Source organism: Botrytis byssoidea (genome assembly GCF_014898295.1).
Source record: "Botrytis byssoidea strain MUCL 94 chromosome Unknown BBYS_001, whole genome shotgun sequence".
NCBI lineage: Eukaryota > Fungi > Ascomycota > Leotiomycetes > Helotiales > Sclerotiniaceae > Botrytis > Botrytis byssoidea.
Window position 1 is genome coordinate 956,087 of NW_024065842.1, and position 19,848 is coordinate 975,934.

Genomic DNA, 19,848 nt, shown 5'->3' on the forward strand with positions numbered 1-19,848 from the left:
TGTATTTCGGGAGGGAGGGAGGGGCTCTTGGAGTAGTCGGTGCTGTATTGGTTAATATAATAAATCGAAATAAAAAGAACTTATATATATAGATAAGTATAACTATGTATATATATAATAGGGAAAAATAGATAAAATATCGAATTATCTCAAGAATTGAAGAAGGTGGACTTACAGACATAAATATTAGAACCGTATTTCACCCAAACGAATACCTGGGTACTCTTTCCTACCCGGGTAATTCAACACCAATACCAAGGACATGGAGTTTTGGTGGTGGATATCAATGGCCATTTCATACATGATACATCGTAATCTTACATGCTGTTTGTAATTAGGTAACCAATTGGATGATTTAGAAACGGTAAATGGGGGTTAACTTTGGTACAGATACTAATGGAACGATCCGTAAGTGTCTACTTGCTAGATAGTGGCTTATCATTGGGTTCCGGTGAAATTTATCCTTTCTTTCTCGGTATCTTGTGGGGTTTCCGCTGTCAACCTTTCTTTTCTCTCCCAATAAGATAGCCTGGAAAAGCGTAGTAAGGTTAAGGTGAGTACGGAGTACGACTATACTAAGCACCTGGGTACTATTGTTAGTGTTCTAGGTAGTGTTAAAGTTTGTTCAACATGGGCTTCATTGGTGTGAACTTGTATCCTTTGGTGGAAGCTAACTCATCAACTAACCAGGGACCGCTACTAGAACGTCAGAGGTAACTGGAGTGAAGATAAAAAAGAGAGCTAGCTGGCTGGCTATGCTATCTAGGTGCCTAGGTAGTAGCTAGCTAATGCAGTCGACAGACCTCAAATAGGTCACCGCTTTCGATGATCGGATCACAGGACAATCTTTGGTAAACTTCGCGAAGTCTTGGTGGTGGGCGTGCGGAGAACAAAGTACCGTGCCATCTTTGGGCTTTGGGTCTGGCTTTGTTAATTGGAACGCGCGGATGCTTTTCCGAGATTTCGATTGCGATCTGGGTGCCTTCCGTCTATTGATCTCGGAAAACGAGTGGGTGGGGGGGAGTAGCATTGTGTTTGGTATCGTGTCTTGCATCGACTTTGTGCACAATCCCTTGAAGCAGAGGAGACGGGAGCTCGGGCGAATACTAGATTTGAGATCGACATATAAATATTGATCACCCCATCGAAGGATATTAACGACGAGATCATAAAACAAACACAACATCATACGACACAAAGGGTGGCGGTTGGATTGAATGGTGAATTGGAGAAGGAAAAAGTCAATGGGAGCTGTTTGCACCAATCCCAAATCCATGGGGGAGCAAGTGGAGGAAGAAAATGGCAGAGCAAATAGTCCACCAGATGAGAATAAAAATGTTCCCGGAGACTTGAGATATTCGGATAATGGTAATGATGGCCCATTGATACCAGACGACAATGATGAAGAGGAAATGGAGAATGATGCGATTGCTGCGAGGGAAACCGTGCAGAAGGAAATTGAAGACCATAGAAGACGGGCTGCTTATACCAAATCTGTTTTTCATCATGCTCAAACGGATCGAGATACAGTGTGAGATCCTTACTTGTTATTTTCATATTCTCTTTATAAATGTTTGCTAATCGTTTTTCACTACTCATAGAAATTCCACTCGCTCTCTCTACGATTCAGATGTGGTATATCTACAACAACACGGTCGAGTTTACGTGGGAGATTATTATATGCCAATCGATGAGGAAGAACTCGATCGTTTACGCATCATCCATCAAATATATCTCCAGATCTTCGACAACCAACTTACGACCGTGCCTCTCAAATCTCCAACTCGCATTCTCGATATTGGAACAGGAGCTGGTGATTGGGCCATGGGAATGGGTGATCTGTGGCCCTCGGCCGAAATCATAGGGACGGATATCGCCAAAGTCCAACCTACAGCCGTTCCCTTCAATGTCTTTTTCGAAATCGACGATGCGGAAGAAGAAGGTGGATGGACATGGCCTGCTAATGAGTTCGATCTCGTGCATCTGCGGAATATGGCCGGAGCATTTAGCGATTGGGATCACATATATTCCGAAGCATTTATTCATCTCAAACCCGGTGGGTGGATCGAAATTATGGATTTTGATGACCACGCAGCTTTTCTCACGTTTTTCGACAAAGATAGTCCCATGCCCGCCCTTCTGCACGCTTTAGGAGAAGCGGCGCGAATAGCTGGACGGCCACGTGGAATTGCACATCTTCAGCCGGAAAAGTTGGAGAACTTGGGATTTGTAGATATTGAAGTTAAGGAATTTGGGATTCCGATGGGTCCTTGGCCAGATGATAAAACGCAAAAGACGATGGGGAAATTGTGGTTGGTGTCGATGTTGAGCGCGTTGGAAGCGTCAACGTTGCGTTTATTGACGCAGGCTTTGGGGTGGGAGGAAGAAGAGGTTAGGAGGATATGTGTGTCTAGTGGAGAGGAAATGAGGAGGGTCAGTTTGGATGTTGAGAGGGCGAGGGGCTTGAAAACTGTAGCGAGGGTTTTGGTGGGGAGAAAGCCGGGGTGGGAGGTGGATGCTGATGCTAATGGGGAAAGTGTGGTCACTGAAACTCGGACGATTAATGGTGATGGGAATATAAAATTGAGTGGCGAATAGAATTCGCTCGCATGCATACTACTTTCGTCTACTAGTGTATTCGGGAGTCGAGGATCTCATTTCATCTATCTATCTATACTGTACAGATCTGGGAGGTATCTTGCAATTTTGTCATGATAATAGTCTTCTCATTCTGGGTGGTATTATCTCTTTCAGCGAGCGAGCGAATTAGCAAGCAAGCGCGGCATTTTGATGTTAGAAAAGCATGTACTTCACTTCACTTCATGATGGGAAGACAAACTCCGATCTTAAGAATAGGCTATGATGATGGGATGAGCAAAAATTGATAGAGCTGGCCATTTATTTAGCTTGGTGAGAATTGGATCGAGTGGAGATGAGATGTAATGAATTTGATATCGCAATTAGGAATTAGGAATTAGGAATTAGGAATTGGGAATTGGGAATCTACAATAGATACCCCGCAATAAGAATCACTGTTTGTATCTGGATGTGGATGACTGGTTTGGTTGGTTGAACGGGTGTTGGTTCTTGATTCTCGTATGTGAAATTTTGGTGATGGGGATTACGTTTGCTTGTGGTTACTTGTGTCTTGGTTTTGGGTGTTGTTTGGGTGTATACCTGGGTATGCAAATATATGTCTATCGTTCCTGTCTAGGTGGTGGGTTCTTACTGGTTTATTTAGATACTATCGTGCTTGTTCGTTGGGGTGGTGAGGGGTGAGGGGTGTTTGGGTGTTGCTTCTGGTTTTGCTTCTGGTTGGTGCTTGTGAGGTTTGAGGAGCTGAAGGGGGTTGTATGGATGGATGGATGAATAGATGGGTTAAGATTGGATGGTCGGAAAGTCTGACCATTCCATCCATTCTGCTCTCTTCTGCGGTAGATGACATGTTTTGTGGAACCTCTTCTTTGGGTCGAGATGACTTTTTTGTTTGGTCCGGTTTAGGAGCTGCGGAGGGGAATCTTCTTACTTACTTCGTGATGTTGGAACTTGCACTTGGCAAGCTCCTTGTTGCTGTTTGGGTTTGGGTTTGGGTTTGGTTGGAAGTTTTCTTTCCGTGTTCGGATTGAGTATCTGATGGTTGACATGTAGTAGTTGATCGTTGATCGGTTTCGGGTTTTACATTTGTTTATGCTTTGTGGTAATTTTGGGTTGTATCTAGGTTGAGATTACTCTTGTATGTTGATCTAATGGAAGGGGTGGTTAGCACATACTGTCATGTCAGTAAGTATCACCTGATTCTCATAAAATATCACACAGTTGAGCGTAGAGCATTGGTCATTCTCACTTTGGTGGTGGGTTACTTCTTGTTTGCCTAAAGCTTGTGTGATCTTGGGGATTTTTTTTGGGGGGGGGGGGGGGGTAGTGTTCTTTTCCGGATGCCTGGATATTTACACTTCTCGTGTTTCGATAGTAATAGTGACAGTTTCGCAAGTAGATATTCTAGTGGCATAGGTAATACTAGGTGTTCATGGTTTTGAAATAGGCGCGCTTCTATTGTTTGGGTTAGATCTTAGGGTCTTGTTGGGGATTATTCGTATTTTGGACGCAAGCTTATTTATGACTTGGGTTACTAAAGGTTTAGCTTGAAGCTCTTCTTAGTCGCATGAATCTTGTTGTTGTTTATTAGGGTTGTTCTTATTTAGGGTGGTTCTTATTTATGATTGTTCTTACCTATCTAGGGTCGTTCTCAATTATAGTTGTTCTTATTTATAGTTGTTCTTATTTATAGTTGTTCTTATTTAGGATTATTCTTATTTAGGGTTATTCTTATTTAGGGTTATTCTTATTTAGGGTTATTCTTATTTAGCTTTGTTCTTGATTATGATTGTCCTTATTTATGATTGTCCTTGTTTCGCATCATGGATATTTTGTGTTGGCTTTTTCTTCCTCTTCATTCACTAAAGGTGGTTCTGCAAGAGAACATGGAGATCAAATTGATTGGCTGATCGTTCGTTATTCATCAATAATGCTTATGGGTGGTTTATTGGAACATGCGTGAAGGCTTCATCGTTCGAGTCATAATGTATGCCTTGGGGCAGCGAGTCGTAAGTGAGTGGAAAATGATGCGTATGCGGTGATTCCCCGAAAGCTTCGAGGGAAGGAATATATAAGAGATCTTCCCATCGTTTGAAATTCAACTTTTTTCTTGATTGCCACTTCATGATCGATATTGCTACTTCAACCCTATTTTCGCAGTCATATATACAGCGGAGTTGTATAGCTTACCAGTGGAGAAGATCTGAAAAGATAGTTGGGAGAGAGGAATGGTGAATAAGACTTGAATTGGGTGATTTAGGCAACCATTTCTTCGTCAAGCTGATCCATCGTCATCGCTGCCTTACACGCGAAAGATATGATAGATGAATAAGTTTGCGAGATTCGGAGATATATTATATAAGTGGCGAGAATAATTAATACGCGGCTTTACGGCTTTCGGTCTTGGTTTTATACATACGACGGCGTACAGGCTATACCTTTTCATAATCGTAGGACGGCACGATACTATCTGTAATATTGTTCGCATCGGATATCCTATCTCGCTAGCAATATCGAGATTAGATCAGGATGTGTGTTGAAACGCAATACAGATATACGGGTTGCGGCCATGCGGTGCCGATGGAAACTTTTACTCTGAGCCGGAGAGGGATGAGTGGGATTATTTTTTGTAGGGGGAGTTTGAATAGAGAGGGTAGGTTGAAAAAGGGAAGCGATGGAGAGAGAGACTTGGAGATGGAAAGACGGAGATGGTGGAGGGAGTGTGAAAAGAAGAGAGGGAGGACGAGGTATAGAGGGGGGGTTTGTGGTGTTTGTGGTGTTTGTGGTGGGCCGAAGCAGGGAGGGAGGTGGAGTGGTGATGGGGAGGATGGGAGGAGAGGGAGAGGAATTGGTGGCTTTGAAGGGGGGGGAGAAGAGATGGGGGAGAGGTAGAGGGGCAGGAGTCGAGTGGAGAGAGAAGATATGTCAGTTGGTACGGACTGCAGAGTCGAGATTTGGAATGGGAAAGGTGAATTGCAGAATTGTGGAGCGGATCTAGATGGGGAGGTAGATGTTGGGGGTGGTGTCAAATGGGGTCTTTGAAAATCTACCTAGGTCGGGTAAGTGAGATGTGACGGGGTTACGGGGAGAATTTAGACCCACGAGTCTTTCTAGGAGAGGCGAGGGTGGGGATTTCAATGCGGATGTTTTATGATGAGTTTGAATGTGATGACTCATGGAGACAGTCATGGGAATTTTGCATGCTTTCGGGTACTGTTTAGGATCTCTCTTTTATTTGTTTCTTCTGCTTTGTTGTTTATCATACCGTTGATATTTTATCTTCAAAGGCGAGTTGAGTTATCTTGGTGCTGGCGTTGCGTCGTTTATGACTAGCTGGGTAGTGAGCTATCTTTTTACGTAGATGGATGGATGGGTGGGTAGTTAGATCACTTTCCAAATACCTAGATACAGATTAGGTAGATACATTATCTCATCTCTCTGGTGATATTACCTTTACTGTGAAAGAGGATAATTTCGGGTTGAATTACGATTACTGTCACTTACTGGATTGTGACTTTCGGAAGTCAAGTCAGAAAACGGGGAGGGACTAAATGTAGGATTATTGTGTGGCCGAATTCTTATCTGGATAGCTGGAGTTCTTTTGTAGCTGTGATTTTACAATTTTCGAGTTGGGGAAGAGCAGGATTGGAGATGATCTAGGCGCTGTCTGGATCTTGGGGTTCGATTAAGGTTAGGGAGACACTTGACTGTTAACTTGTAAGATTGGGTTGGAGGAAGGAGATATGAGGAATGAGAACAGAGGGAATGAGAAGAAAGAAGTTAAAGATTCATTCACTTCACTTTGGATTTACATCTCCACAAAAACCACAAAATAAGTCAGAGAGTGAAAAATAATAACTCAAGATTCACTACACGTTGAAGTGGAGGTGAGTTAGATCCCCACAAAAATCGAAGGCAGAAAAATACGCTATATTCATGTTATTCCGATATGGATCTCAAGATGACTGCTGAGGTCTCCGAGATCGATCTTTAAATATAAAAATATAAAAAAATCAAGATGAGGTTGAGCCAAAAAAATTGATATGATAAATATCCAAGCACCTCGTCACTGGGTGTCGCGTTCAGAAGGGGTTAGGTTTCTATTTGCAAGGTAGACGGTTAAGCCAACAGCCGAATCCATGGAGATGGTTTGATGGAGATGAGGGGGATTGTTTGGGTAGGAATAGGAAGGAGGTCTTTCGAGGGTTAATGATTCTACTCTTGGATTTTATCTCGACACTCAGTGTGTGCTTGTTTGTTGCCGGCACCAGTTTTGCGGTATATGTTGATGGATTAGATTTGTCTACATGATGAGATGTATATTCATGGTTCAACAGATAATATGATTTGTATACACAGATCTACTGGTTTAAAGATTTATGTAAGGAAACGTGAAGCCCTTCTCGCATCATCGTTGAATTACTAAACTGGCTGGAGACTACTAGTCCGATTCAAAAGGATTTCAACATCTCGACCGCCTCGTCGTTGACGCTCTGGAGATAGCCAATCTCTGATGTTTGGGATACAAAAGTATAGTTACCTGTCAAAATTACTGGCCGTAACCAAACAATCAAGTGGCCTCTCGCCAGAGTTTCATACGGCTCTTAAGTGATTACATCTAATGCGCTACTAATATTCAAAGCATCTTATACAGCTTGTAAAGTCTTTATCAAATTCATAGTTTCAGAAGAAGTTCTTTATCTTTATTACTCTTCCAACTTCTACACCAAATCCCGTCAATAAATCTAATCAAGCCAAAACTCAACTTCATCGCACTCAAAGTATCTGGCAATTCATCAAAACATCAACCAATGACAATCGAAAACTCATCCTATCAAACAGACAACATGGCGACCACAACAATCCTAGCATCGCTCCTCCACAGTATCGAAAACTCCCTCGCTTACCTATTCACACCCTTAGACACTCGTCTCTCATTCTCCGCACAACAATTTCTCATCATCTCCTCCGCTTGCTTCACAGGAATCTTGATTTTCTCTTTCCTAAACAAGGCCGTCAACACTCTCGGCGCTCTCCTCACACGTATACCTGTTAATCCCGAAACACTTCTAAACCAAGCGATGGGAGAAATTGAAGCTATCCCCATATCTGCCGAGATGCTTCTCAATAAAGCATTCTGCAAATTCGATGCGGTACGGAATCATAATACTATCAAAAAAGAGAAAGATGTGAAGGATTGTAAGACTCTTAGCAACAGACAGAATCTTTGGCAACCAACAGCTAAATAGACAAAGTATACGCTTATGGCTTTGTATGGGATGTTTCTGGCATGCTACTTTGCATACGTTTTTATGGAGTTTGAAGGCTGGGTCAGAAAGGGGGTTATGGTCCTTTCGGGATTGAGCTTGGTCAATGTGGGGGTTTTGAGTTTGTTGGGGGTGGCGAGAGGGGGGGGTTGGTAATGCTAGGAATTTCTTTGGGTCTTTTGTTGATGATAGGGAGGGGACTTGTGTACTGACTGAGATAGGGGTCGAAAGTAGAGATCTTTTCATGAGGACTCAGATTGGGTTTAGGAACAGGAATATTGGGTGTCTTAATTTCAGATGAAACCCGTTTGATGGCGGAGATAAACCTTGAAGTGCTTATATTGATTTGGGAGTTCTTGTAGGTTTGAGGTGGAGGGGTGCTTTAGGGTTGCTTTGCAGGATTGGGTTATTTTTACCAGGAGGAAAGCTCTTCTGAGTATATCATGAGCTTGACGAATATTCTCATTCATACTTCTAGGATTTAGGACAAACAAAATGATGGGAGGGACATCATTCCAAGCAGTGGGAAATGCTTTGAGATCTTTCAATAAAGCTAGCTTTCAATGACTCATTGCAAACATGATACATCATATAAAGAACAATTAAACCCTAAAATATAATGAATAAAAGTGGAAATCTGCGAACTTTCGATATTTAGACAACTAATAACATGGTATGCTAGAATGACTGAGCCAAAATCTGGTGCTTTGTGATTGTGTGATTGTAAGAAAGACAACGAGCTCTTTAAGCATTTGCTTGAACAACTTATTAAGATATTCTCCATGAACGGAGAGGAGTTCTCTCACGCTCTATGTACCTTCAGACTTGAGGCAAAAACTTCAGAAACCTACCCAGACACGGAGAGTCATTTCAATACAAAACCAATTCACCCAACTCCGAACAAATACCAAGGACATAACAACAAATACGAGTCCCCACCTTCAGTTTCTAGAGGACTTGAGTCACCTGGCCGACTTGTCTGATCAACGACAGGTACTTTCACAAGTACTTGACAGTTCAGATGGCCGGACTTTCACCTATTAACTACAAAGCGGCAATTTGGGATCAATGAGGTTCATGCTCTTGGCAGGGCGCAGACCGAGAATTTGCTTCGTGGAATCCTGTTAGTTGTTTCTTTTTGTTCCCGCAATGATTTTATTTTTGTGGAGTTTTCTGTGGGTAGGTAGGTGGAAGATGGGTAAATTCACTGTGAGGGATTGAGGGATTGAGGGAGAGATGGTTTTGAGATTGTTGATAGTTGTGTTGTTGAATTTGTCTATTTATACTCAATCACTTCTAGTATTTATGGAGGTGCGAGTTTATTGACTTTTGACCATAGTCACATGATTTATTGGCCTTTTTGATGCTCGACTTGCTAATGCCACCACAAGATCAATAGATCAGTACACTTATGACTCTCTCTAGGTATCTTCAACAAGAAGGACATCAAAAGCATAGTGTATATGAATACCTTGTCCCTTTCCTACTGAGCAGCAGTGGTAGGCTTCGGATAAATTTCACTACTGAGTGAAATCTATATAATATTAGAATATAGTTGGTTTCAAACGTGGAGTTCAAGGTGCAAGCAAGACCATAGCAAACCCAAAGATTCGAATTGAAAATCAAGAAAAGTAGACATCCGAACTCACTAACATTTCCCCGCCCCCTCCCACTGTATGTAAGCATGTATGTTATCATTGTCTATCATATACACATCATCTCCCATCTTCTATCCATGATGTCTAGAACGTTTAAAATGCCAGATCGGTGGTCAATCCCGAGCTTCCGATTTTGACATACAGGGGGTTCCTAGAATTATTGATCTACCATGAACCCCTCGACTTTCGCTATCTGGGGTGTGGATCTTCGGTGATGACTCAATATTCAGATACTGTAAGATATTTCTTGTGAAAGAAGTACTTGACATACGTACTTTTTGAAAGAAGCTGTGTTTACTGTTGGGAACTCTTTCTAAACAATTTCTTTAGTAATTGTTCTGAGGATTTGGGTCTTTATGTATCCATTACCTATATACTCACTGGCCGGCTCTTCGACCATTGACTACCATCTGCTATATCTCACCCAGCTCACATCAGGACACAATCTACTTGATCTCGTGAGTTTTTCATCGGAATATGGTAGCAAGATACTAACAATTCCAGATGATCTAACGGGGGCACAAGGAGCGACAATACTGCAAACTCCCAACTGCTCTCTTAAGAAATTGCCGATAATAAAAGGGGTGCAATGACCACATCAATTTCCTCCTCCTCGCCCGAGGAACTCAAATTCTATATCCATCCCCAAGAAACCATCTCCGAAACTCTAATTCCAAGTCTGTACGAACACCTTCCATACAGTAATCCCATATACAGTCGAATGCTCGCTCCACACAACACACCTTTCAGACACTGCCTTTTCGCCGCCACCTTTCCGCCACAGATTCCAATTCCGGAGCTCTACACCATCATATTTTCCGATCGATCCCGCAAAAACGAATCTCAGATCTGGGTCTTCAATCCTCTGATCACGCCTTCCTACGCACAGCCTCTCCACAATGAACATGCATCTCTTCTCTCCACACATCTTAAATACACCCTTGTATTCTTGAAAAATACCGAAATCCCCCAAGCTCCCGGATTTCCTTTCGACCCCATCCTCAAATTCGCATGTTTGCATGAAGTCATCACAAATTCACTTACATCTCTCTCATCCCAGACATCAATTTCAACCTCAACATCCACACCACTAATTCCCTACCACACCCGCTGGAACCTCTACCTCATCCCCACAGCACCCTCTATCAATCTCCCACCCTCACCCCCGCCCCCATCCTCCCTCACCCTTTCCCGCGTCCCAGCTTCCCATCTCAACCTCGTAATATCCACTTCCATCATCCCCCGCGAGCCCTCTACGCTCCTCGCCCAACCCTCTCTCTGTCTCCTCACCCCCGAATCCGAAATGGTAGCATGGGCTTTCATAGGAATCGACGGCACGCTAGCAACCCTTTACGTACTCCCTTCCCACCGTGGTCTCGGTCTCGCTACTTATGTTGCCCGCGAACTTATTCGTCGTTTTGGGCTGGGTGAATTTGCGGATCTGGGGTTTAATGGGTCAAGTGGCTTTGTGCATTCAGATGTCAAGGAAGGGAATGCAGGAAGTGAGGGCGTAATGAGGGCGTTGGGAGGAAAGAGGAGTTGGGAGAGTAGTTATCTTTGGGTTGATTGTGCGATGGTGGATGAGGCTTGTGGATGATCTATGGACAGGGGGATAGATTTTTGATTTGTTGGAGGGGTATTCAGTTTCAGTTGATCAGCTCTGAGAGTGTTCAAGGGAATGAAAGCATCGAAGTATAAAACTAATGGGATCCTTTTATTGTACGAAAAATTTCAATCATTGTATGGTTCATAACATTGATCTCTAGCTCTACTGAGCTCAAATTAATTGCGAATATATACTTGGCATTCAAAATTCTTCCCTCATCAAATCATGAACAAACCTCATAGATTGTGCATATCATTAAACGTCATATCTCTCTCCCCACTCACCCCGAACATGATTTCCAGCCAAAACAGTATATGCAGACATTCCAAACAAAAACACAATGCTGCCTACATTTTCACCTGCCGTTAAACCCCAGCAATCCCATCCTCCAAAACCCTCACGTATGGCGCAGGAAACAGTCCCTTGGCGCCCATATAGCATCCCCAAAACCAGTCTCCATTGACATCCTTACACTCCCTTACCTCTGCGCCCTTTGGAAACATTAGTTCATCACTCGCACCTTCCGCAGGCCACCAGCTCCAAATTGCTAAACTTGACATCCCGATTCCGCCATCGGGTGGGAACGATCTTTCAGTCTCCAGCCCAGGAACTGACGTTGGCGCAACTTTCGATGGATCCGTGGTGACTAATCGGACGAAAGTATCATTATCTTGACCCCAGCTCCATTTCTGTAGTTCGGGTGATGTGTGATCAGCTGAGGGGTAGATCATGGGCTCGATATCAAGACTGTGGCCCCCAACCAGATCCTGAACTATTACTCTACGTTGGCCCCCACGATCATCTTCAAATCCTACGATGACCATACGGTGGCCTTGTAAGCAACGTCGCCACCCATTGTGACCGTTTTCGACACTGATGCGACGAGATGTGACAAGCTTGGGGTAGCAGGTTGTGCAAATATCGTAATCTCCAGGTTGAGTGTCTGGGACAGCGCTAGTACATGAGTAGCAATGATAGCGAGTGGATGAGGGTTGGATGGGATATCGACAGATATCACAGTTGGTCGAGAAAGTGAGAGGCTTGAAGTTACCCACGTCTACAACGCCGGGTCCTTGTAGAATAGTTGCCGATTGTGGAAGTTGTTGATCATGCGTCGGAGATAAGGGAGGTGTGTATGATTCCGATGGTTTATAGGTCAGTGGTAGAAGAGAATGTGTACATGATCTGCCTTGGTTGACGCAGAGATTGCAAAATCCCCAATCACCATGATTGCAAATATCGCAACGCCAGTAACATTCGTTTGTCCATGCTAAGCAACTTGCACAGAATGCACCACTTTGCAGACGTTTCTGAGGATCTTCTGTAGTTAGGGTTTTGCGACCGTCCGCGCCGCCAGCAGCCATTTTAGGTGCCAGGTAGCGGTTCGCTGTGAGCATATGTGGCCTATCTGCACCTTGAGGTATTTTCCCGGCTTGCATTTGATTTTCCCAATTTGTCCATGCTGAATAGCCAAATCCAAACCAATGTAGACATCCTGCACCTGAACGATAGCATGAGAGACAGATGTTGTAATTGCCACGCAAGCAAGTTGAGCAATTATAGTGCACTTCATATTCAATATGAGTTTTTTGACATCTTCTACATAATATTGATGGTTCGGGATAAAGCTGTGTTCGTGGTCTAGACCCCACAGAATGAGAAGAACTTGGTCTGCTACCACTTGCTAGTGCAGCAGCTTTATCGAAGAGTGCTAGGTGAGTAGGGGTGTGTGGTGAAAGCGGTGCAGGAACTAGTGATTCATCCATGTATGGAACAGATGCAGGAACAGCAGAGGCCACGAAAATATCGGCTGGGGCATTAGCACGAATGCTCAACGGAGCAGGTACATCAGGTATATCAGGTAGTTCAGCCATATCATCCGAATGTGATCTTTCTAGCAAGCTGTTGCTTGATGTTCTCGGTATCGATTCTGAGGGAGATGCAACGACTGTACTATTAGATGCTCTTGTAGTGGATCCTGTTTGTGGTTGTGGTTCCCTACTTGTTGATGATTCACTCATTCGTCGCACATTGGAGTCAGTGCTCCTCCTCGCATGAGCCCTAAAAGGTTGTGATGTTTGCACAGAAGAGGTCCGAGGTATAGTGCTCAAATCCATCTGCGACCGAGCGGCGGGTCTTGTTTCGGGCGTAATCACCGGTACGGGTGCTGTTGAGCTTCGTGGCGCGCTTAAGGTTCTCTGTCGTCGTCGTCCTCCAGAATTCAGGCCAACATCTAGGTGGCTTGCGTGTACGGCACTTATGGACGGCGGAGGCCTGCTTTGTTCATTGCTTAAACTACCCGATCTTGGCGAGGATGATTGATTTCTGCGTCGTCTTGTAGTTCTGGGGGCATCATCACCAGAGGTTTCTCTCCCAGAGTCTGTGAGCGAAGCTCGAGGAGACCGTCTTCGTCTATCCGCCGTATCACTCTCGCTTCTTCTAGATAAATCGGGTCTCGATCTCTCTTCTTGTCGCCGCCTGAAAGCTTCTGCTATTCTCTCACTAATCTGATCCTCCTGATTAACATCGATATTCTCAAGGTCAATTCCGTCCAGTAATCCTTCCTCCCTAATTTGTCGTAGAATCTCTTCTTCCATCTCTCTAGAATCTATGTCAGAAGAGCTAATCAGTGACCGTAAAGATGATTGATGTTCGATCTGTCGTGCCGCTGACCGGCTAGTTTCTTCATGTCTCCTTATCGATTCAATCTCACTATATCCCCTTCGTCGGCCTTCAGAGTCGCTGCGATCGGGTTCCGGCCTCAACGCAGAGGTTCCTTGTCGAGCTCTTCTCCTTTCATGATGCTCTTCCCTTCGCCGCCGTCGATCGGTGTCATCTGTATTCCTATTATCCCTACTATGATCACGACTCGAATGATGTCTCGAACTATGCGATCTTTCTCCATCTCGTTCTCGTCTCCTTCGCTCCCTCCTTGCCTCTGAACTCTCTACCCCCACTTCTCTCAAGCTTAAATCTCTTACTTCATCCATCAGCCTTCGATCCTCATCCTCCAATCGTCTCTCCCTCGAACTTCTGTCTCTCTGCTCCCATTTCGGTAATACTTCATCACCAGCTTTGTATTTCGCAGCAACCTCTTCCTTTTCTTCAGCTGTTCTACCCTTCTCTGGACTCCGCGCTAAGAACATCTCCAGTAACGTCGCTATTGTAGAACTGTGCTTCGTATCTCGAACTGGTGCGCGACATGATGGGCATGTGTATGGCGTACCACCGGGTGGAATCGGTGTTTGTGCATTATTCACGGAGACAAGTTGCCAGGAAAACCATTCTTTGAGACAAGAGCCGCAGAAGGTATGTAAGCAATCGAGTAATGTCAACGGTTGATATAAAACCTCTGTGCAAATCTATGACCAGTTAAAATGAATACACTATCCCTCGAGATGCAAATGCGGCTTCAAGCCCAGCCCTATAGAGTTTTGCGGGGTAGGGTCTGTTTTTTTAGGATTTGGTAACTTTAATAATTCTCGACTTACAGAACATGTCAACTCCTTTTCAAGGTCGAGACCTCGATTTTCGGAGCCAGAATCCATGATTCTTCCTACGAAGATATGTAGGATGAGGATGAAAGTGGAGTTGCAGAGGAGGATAGGTCATGATTGCGCTGGGCAATGAAGAAAAATGGATTGCTCTGTGGCGCGATACGATACGATGTGATTGAGAGCACGGGATTCGTACCGCTAAGGAAGCAAAATGATAAATTTCCTTGGATATAATCTTTGAACCTTGTTATATTATTTATAACTATGGGGTTTTTTTATACAACCCTGATCAAATGACTCGACTTTGTCATAACTTGCAAGCCGTCAATATATTTGCTTTGAATTCCTGGTGTTGGTCATTTTGGACACATTTTGCACACATTTTGTGACTCTTGGAGTTTTCAAATCGGTATATCACAGCCCGTATTCACCGATTCTTGAACCTCACCACGCATATCAAGACCCAAGTATGAGTACAGCATGTATATACTGAGCGCCGATGACAATTTATCATTCTGACTGTCAATAAGGAACATGCAGCTGGCAGCTAGGGGGAAAATGAACAGTCCCTATTGACGAGCTGAGATATATGCAACCTTTTAAACACCTTACAATCATCACCGCAAAGGCTTGGGAAAGTATGTGCTATGCCTACTGACCCTTGAATCATACAGAGTCCTGAGATTGCCATGAATTTTCTTCTATCAAGCATGAGGTGGCTGTTGGTGGTGGTATCTTTACATTCATACTTTGGATAGAACAATAGGCGTTCTAGACCTTCCTCTATTTGAAATTGCTCGATGCCTTTTCGTAGAGTGGAGAAATACTTTCGAACAATAATTTCCAAGTATCTCATACAATCTGCTCCATCGAAGCTATAATGTGCAACAAGGCTGTGTGCGATTGAGGCTCGGCTGCTGTGCTGTGTGACGGGCCGCATAGATATTTAATGTTTCCCTTCAAGTGTTGGAAGAAGACTACTTCTATTGCTATATTCCTGACATGAACGATCAAACAAAATGTTACCCGCTATATCACTTCAAACCTCCCCAAGCCAACAGAAAGATACCAGTGGCTCACCACTTGTATCGGGTCCTCGAGAACTCCCCCCTATGCCGCCCTCATCCACAGGTGTGCAGTGTCAAACCCAAGTTCCAACCCATTTTCCATTGAGACAACAAACTTCGCAAGCACAGCAGTCAGCTGCAACTAGCAATCAATTCACTCGAGCTGGCTATCTCAAGTACACCATCCTCTTTGCAATTGCTTTCCCTTCTTGGATGAACGGTCTTTTGAAAAGATTCGTCAAGCATCTTATAACTTGGGATAAGGCAACAATCATTGCGGCAGTTGCCATTGTAGTCGGTACCGTTATATCACATTTCGCGTTGAAGTTGGCTATTTGGACTGCGACCAAGGATTATATCGAATATTGTCAAGGAGAACAGGTGTGTCTTTCTCAAACCAGGTAAACCAATTGATATTACTGTCGATCACTGACTTGGAATCGAGTTAAAGCCAACTCAAGAAGCAAGTGTGCAATGTCGAAGGCGGCCACTCAAGGGCTACCTCCGCCTCCCTTCTACCGATATGAAGACGGTACTATACTGCGTCGAACTTGGACTGGGACAGTAATTGGAGCCACCGAGTCGAGAACGCAAAATAATTATTACATTTATGGGTATGCACTCATAGCATCTACAATGTTCTATGCGGCATGGAATGGGAAACATTCAAAACTTCTGAGAATCCTAAGAGAGTCATTGATGCCTGCACAATATGACGTTGAGCGACAGCCTCAAGACCTCAGTCATTGCACTAAAGATACCGGTTCGATGGACTTAGCTGGAGAGCATGCTGCCGCTGCGCTCCCCCGAAGAAATTCTAGTTCAAGATTAGTTACGTACATTACCAACAGTCAAGATAAAATGGAATCGCACAAGCTGCGCCAAAGAACGATGAGGACCACAAAGAAAAATGAGTCACCCACTGGAAAGTCATCATATGAGGTACATATAGAGCAGGATGTCAGAATAGAGCAGTTGGCGCTCGAGGACTTTATGTTTCTCGAAAACGTATGAAGAGTTGAACCACATTTATTGAGAACTTGGCTAGAGGCAAAAGATAGAGATGCATGGGAGAAAATCACCAAGTAGAATGATTATGGATTCATATCCAATACTATTGTTCGCTGAAGCTTCAACAATCTTTGAAGATATATTTTCAATGTCAATTGAGATATTAATTACTTTCGCACTTTTTTTATTAAAGTTATTTACCATCGGAGGCCCTCAAGTTCATCGAATAGTCGACAGGCTGATTTATGACTCAATACAAACATACCCGATATCAACAATTTTACTTATTTTATGATTCACAGACGTTGTATACATGAATTCTTCAATGACTCGATGAAAACAAATATCTGAGGGCATCGATCGTGAATACTTACATGAACTAAGATATCACCACTGCGCCAGAGTATTCACATTGGAGTCAACGCCTCCCTCATGAATCACATACACAGATCATGACGCAGCTGTATAAACTTTCATCGCCTTTCTTGCCATCCCAGTTTCCATCTCAACATCAAGAATATCAACACTACATAGAACATTGAAATCATATCTTCATCATACATAATCTGATAATCATGACTACCTACGAAGCAGTGCCCAATACAGATGGCCAAATTCTTATACCCGTCAGGAAGAAGCAACCAGTTCTCCCTCAACCTAATATTCCTCGCACTGCCCCCCCATCACAACGACCGCAGGGCAAGAAAATACCTACTGGAAGATTTGGAGCTCGATCGCGACCACAATCACTGCCGTTTCAAAGGCCTGTTTACAGATCCAAGATTCGGACACTGGGAGCTTTGCGACCAGAACAAAGGCATTTCTCAAAATATAATTCAAGTAAAAGACTCGAAGCCCGAAACTCAGTCAACAGAAGAGTTGGAGCTTGTAATTCCTCTACTCGCCATCTGCAGGATTCGAACACCGGTACCTTGGGCTCTCGTGCCTCGAATCAGAGTATTATATTAAACAGTTCAAGCTTTGTGAGACCGGAGGAGGACCCGTTGATAAAAGCAAAGGACCATAAACATGCCAATATAATGAGCCTTTCATATATCATGGAGCAGCGACCCAGTGAGCAAAAGTTCCAGTCCGCTTCCGAAGGATTAGAGGAGAAACTTATCGACTTGACTGCGCCTTCCCAGAGCAAAGAAGAATACGAATCTGAAGACGAAGACCAGGAAGAAATGTCACCCATGATCAAGAATAATTCATACAGTCGCGGCATCCCTAACATTTCAAATTCTCGTCATCATATTCTCAATGAAACCAACGTTGTCTCTCTACAAAATTCTTTGCTCAATACGCCCGTGAAAATTGAGGAAATTGAACAAGCTGCCAGAAGTTTTGAATTCGGTGGTGACACAGGAAGATCAGGTACAACACAATTCAGGGCTGGACGCAGATTACCACCAATCGAAGAAGGAGGCGCAGGGTATTCTCAGTATCATCCAAACTACATGGTTTCGTCACCATTAACTTTGCCTCGGCCTATTCTAAGGACCACAGCATCACCCCATCTCAGTGCATTGGAAAATACGGCTATAACTACACTTGCCAGTCTCAATCGGGTTTTCGACTCGAAAAAGTTATATCCTAGCGCCACTACTTCAGCCCCATATCCAGATTCATCAGTGCCAACCATCGAAAGTGATCGAACTCACAGTCCCAGTCTGAAACGTTTATCATCTCATATCTCCACCCATATCCCCACAGAAATTCACCAGTCTACGTTACCTACTTCGCCAGAGATGACCAAGCTCAGTCCGTCGAAGAAGAGAATACGCATAAGCTCTATTCTGAATCCGACATCTGCTCCTTCGGCTTCCACTTTACCAACTCTCCAGAATCAATCCACAGGCTCACTTAGTAGCGACACCCCACTTACTCACGAGTTAAGTAAGCTCGCTAGCAATTTCGAGAATGATAATTTGATGCCATCTCTGCCTTCTGACGCCTATCCATCCCCTCCCAAATCAGCATCATTGTCGTTCTCAGTTCCCCACACGACTAGCCTACGTCCTCTCTTTCCCCGAGATACAAGCATCTCTCCCTCAAAGCGATCCACAGATCCACAGTCTCACCTTGATTCATCCAGCAGTCGTGCTTACAGATCTCCTGCACCCTCACCGCCATCGCCACCTCAACTTGGAGTTCATACTCCAGCTCTTACTAGGACAGCTCCGATATCTCTAGTTCCAATGGGTACTGACATCAGGCAGCCAACCCAACTTCCAGAATCTCAACTCCTTTTTTTTGGTCATCAAGCCTACTCACCTGTACCTGCACGAACCTCACCTATCACTCACTCATCCACATCTCCACCCCTATCTAATCACCACGATTCAAATTTACTCCCACGCAAAAACTTCGCCTACAGAGCATGGAAAATGCGTCCTTCGAGCTCCATACTTACCGGTCTCTCTGATTCAACCCCCCTCCCACAATACTTAGTCGTGATCCGCAATGACGATCGTTCAATGACCATTCCAAGTTCGGGTGCCTTGGATATAAATGGCAATACGGGTGGTAAATGGTGGAGCGTACTTGCAGGAAAAGAGGATTTGAACGAGATTAGAAAGATTTTTGAATAAAGACAAACGTATGTATGTATGAATAGGGAACGTGGGTGATGCCTGCAACCTGTAGAAGAAATATCTCGCCAATACCTACAGAGCGCAAGGGTCTCAGAGAGTTGGCGGATGATATTGTCTACATTGTGACATACCGAAATGGAAAAAGGCTTTATAGGCGCTGAAGGGGGCAAGCGACTCGGAACTCGGTGGTTTTCATCATCCGCATATGGAATCTAATCGCGTGTAGTTACGCTATCGTATGTTTCACTAGGTACTGCATCGAAGTAGGATAATGCGATTTAGCATAATACCATAATATCAATATCGATTTGCCATCTACCAATGCTGTGTTATATTCAGCAAATATGATATTTTGTTTGAACGGTGAAGATATTCAGGTGGATGACGCTAGTTCTTCATCTAAAGTACTAACAACTTATACAAAAGGTCGAGGAGCAATTACAGCAGTCAAACAACATTAAACTCCCCGGCCCTCTTCTTCGTCTGATCTGCGCAGTATTTTGGTTGTTTATTATTTGATTTCTTATTGCTATAATGGTCTATACTCATT

At 43.8% G+C, this 19,848-nt stretch overlaps 7 protein-coding genes across 7 annotated transcripts; 5 read left to right on the forward strand and 2 right to left on the reverse strand.

The window, feature by feature from the left end:
* Window positions 1–699: 699 nt before the first annotated feature.
* On the forward strand, window positions 700–2,995 carry EAE97_000289 (uncharacterized protein). The gene is made up of 2 exons (XM_038870799.1): window positions 700–1,531; window positions 1,602–2,995. Exons 1-2 carry the CDS (start codon window positions 1,218–1,220, stop codon window positions 2,596–2,598), a joined length of 1,311 nt encoding a protein of 436 aa, XP_038738160.1. The 5' UTR covers window positions 700–1,217; the 3' UTR covers window positions 2,599–2,995.
* Window positions 2,996–3,244: 249 nt separating this feature from the next.
* Window positions 3,245–3,644, reverse strand: EAE97_000290 (uncharacterized protein; the record flags this gene model as incomplete). Its single annotated transcript, XM_038870800.1, has 2 exons — window positions 3,245–3,504; window positions 3,527–3,644. The coding sequence occupies 2 exons, from the start codon at window positions 3,642–3,644 to the stop codon at window positions 3,245–3,247; spliced, it is 378 nt and encodes a 125-aa protein (XP_038738161.1).
* A 3,798-nt stretch (window positions 3,645–7,442) lies between these two features.
* Window positions 7,443–7,844, forward strand: EAE97_000291 (uncharacterized protein; the record flags this gene model as incomplete). The annotated part of the gene is made up of 1 exon (XM_038870801.1): window positions 7,443–7,844. The coding sequence occupies one exon, from the start codon at window positions 7,443–7,445 to the stop codon at window positions 7,842–7,844; it is 402 nt and encodes a 133-aa protein (XP_038738162.1).
* A 2,265-nt stretch (window positions 7,845–10,109) lies between these two features.
* On the forward strand, window positions 10,110–11,117 carry EAE97_000292 (uncharacterized protein; the record flags this gene model as incomplete). Its single annotated transcript, XM_038870802.1, has 1 exon — window positions 10,110–11,117. The coding sequence occupies one exon, from the start codon at window positions 10,110–10,112 to the stop codon at window positions 11,115–11,117; it is 1,008 nt and encodes a 335-aa protein (XP_038738163.1).
* A 374-nt stretch (window positions 11,118–11,491) lies between these two features.
* On the reverse strand, window positions 11,492–14,674 carry EAE97_000293 (uncharacterized protein; the record flags this gene model as incomplete). The annotated part of the gene is made up of 2 exons (XM_038870803.1): window positions 11,492–14,488; window positions 14,618–14,674. The coding sequence occupies 2 exons, from the start codon at window positions 14,672–14,674 to the stop codon at window positions 11,492–11,494; spliced, it is 3,054 nt and encodes a 1,017-aa protein (XP_038738164.1).
* A 968-nt stretch (window positions 14,675–15,642) lies between these two features.
* Window positions 15,643–16,704, forward strand: EAE97_000294 (uncharacterized protein; the record flags this gene model as incomplete). The annotated part of the gene is made up of 2 exons (XM_038870804.1): window positions 15,643–16,071; window positions 16,159–16,704. The coding sequence occupies 2 exons, from the start codon at window positions 15,643–15,645 to the stop codon at window positions 16,702–16,704; spliced, it is 975 nt and encodes a 324-aa protein (XP_038738165.1).
* A 572-nt stretch (window positions 16,705–17,276) lies between these two features.
* Window positions 17,277–19,295, forward strand: EAE97_000295 (uncharacterized protein; the record flags this gene model as incomplete). The annotated part of the gene is made up of 1 exon (XM_038870805.1): window positions 17,277–19,295. One exon carries the CDS (start codon window positions 17,277–17,279, stop codon window positions 19,293–19,295), a length of 2,019 nt encoding a protein of 672 aa, XP_038738166.1.
* Window positions 19,296–19,848: the final 553 nt, after the last annotated feature.

Coding starts and splice junctions, on each gene's coding strand:
- EAE97_000289 (XM_038870799.1), top strand. CDS start 1,218: ATGGTGAATTGGAGAAGGAAAAAGTCAATGGGAGCTGTTTGCACCAAT. Junction 1,532..1,601: donor CAAACGGATCGAGATACAGT/GTGAGATCCTTA, acceptor CACTACTCATAG/AAATTCCACTCGCTCTCTCT.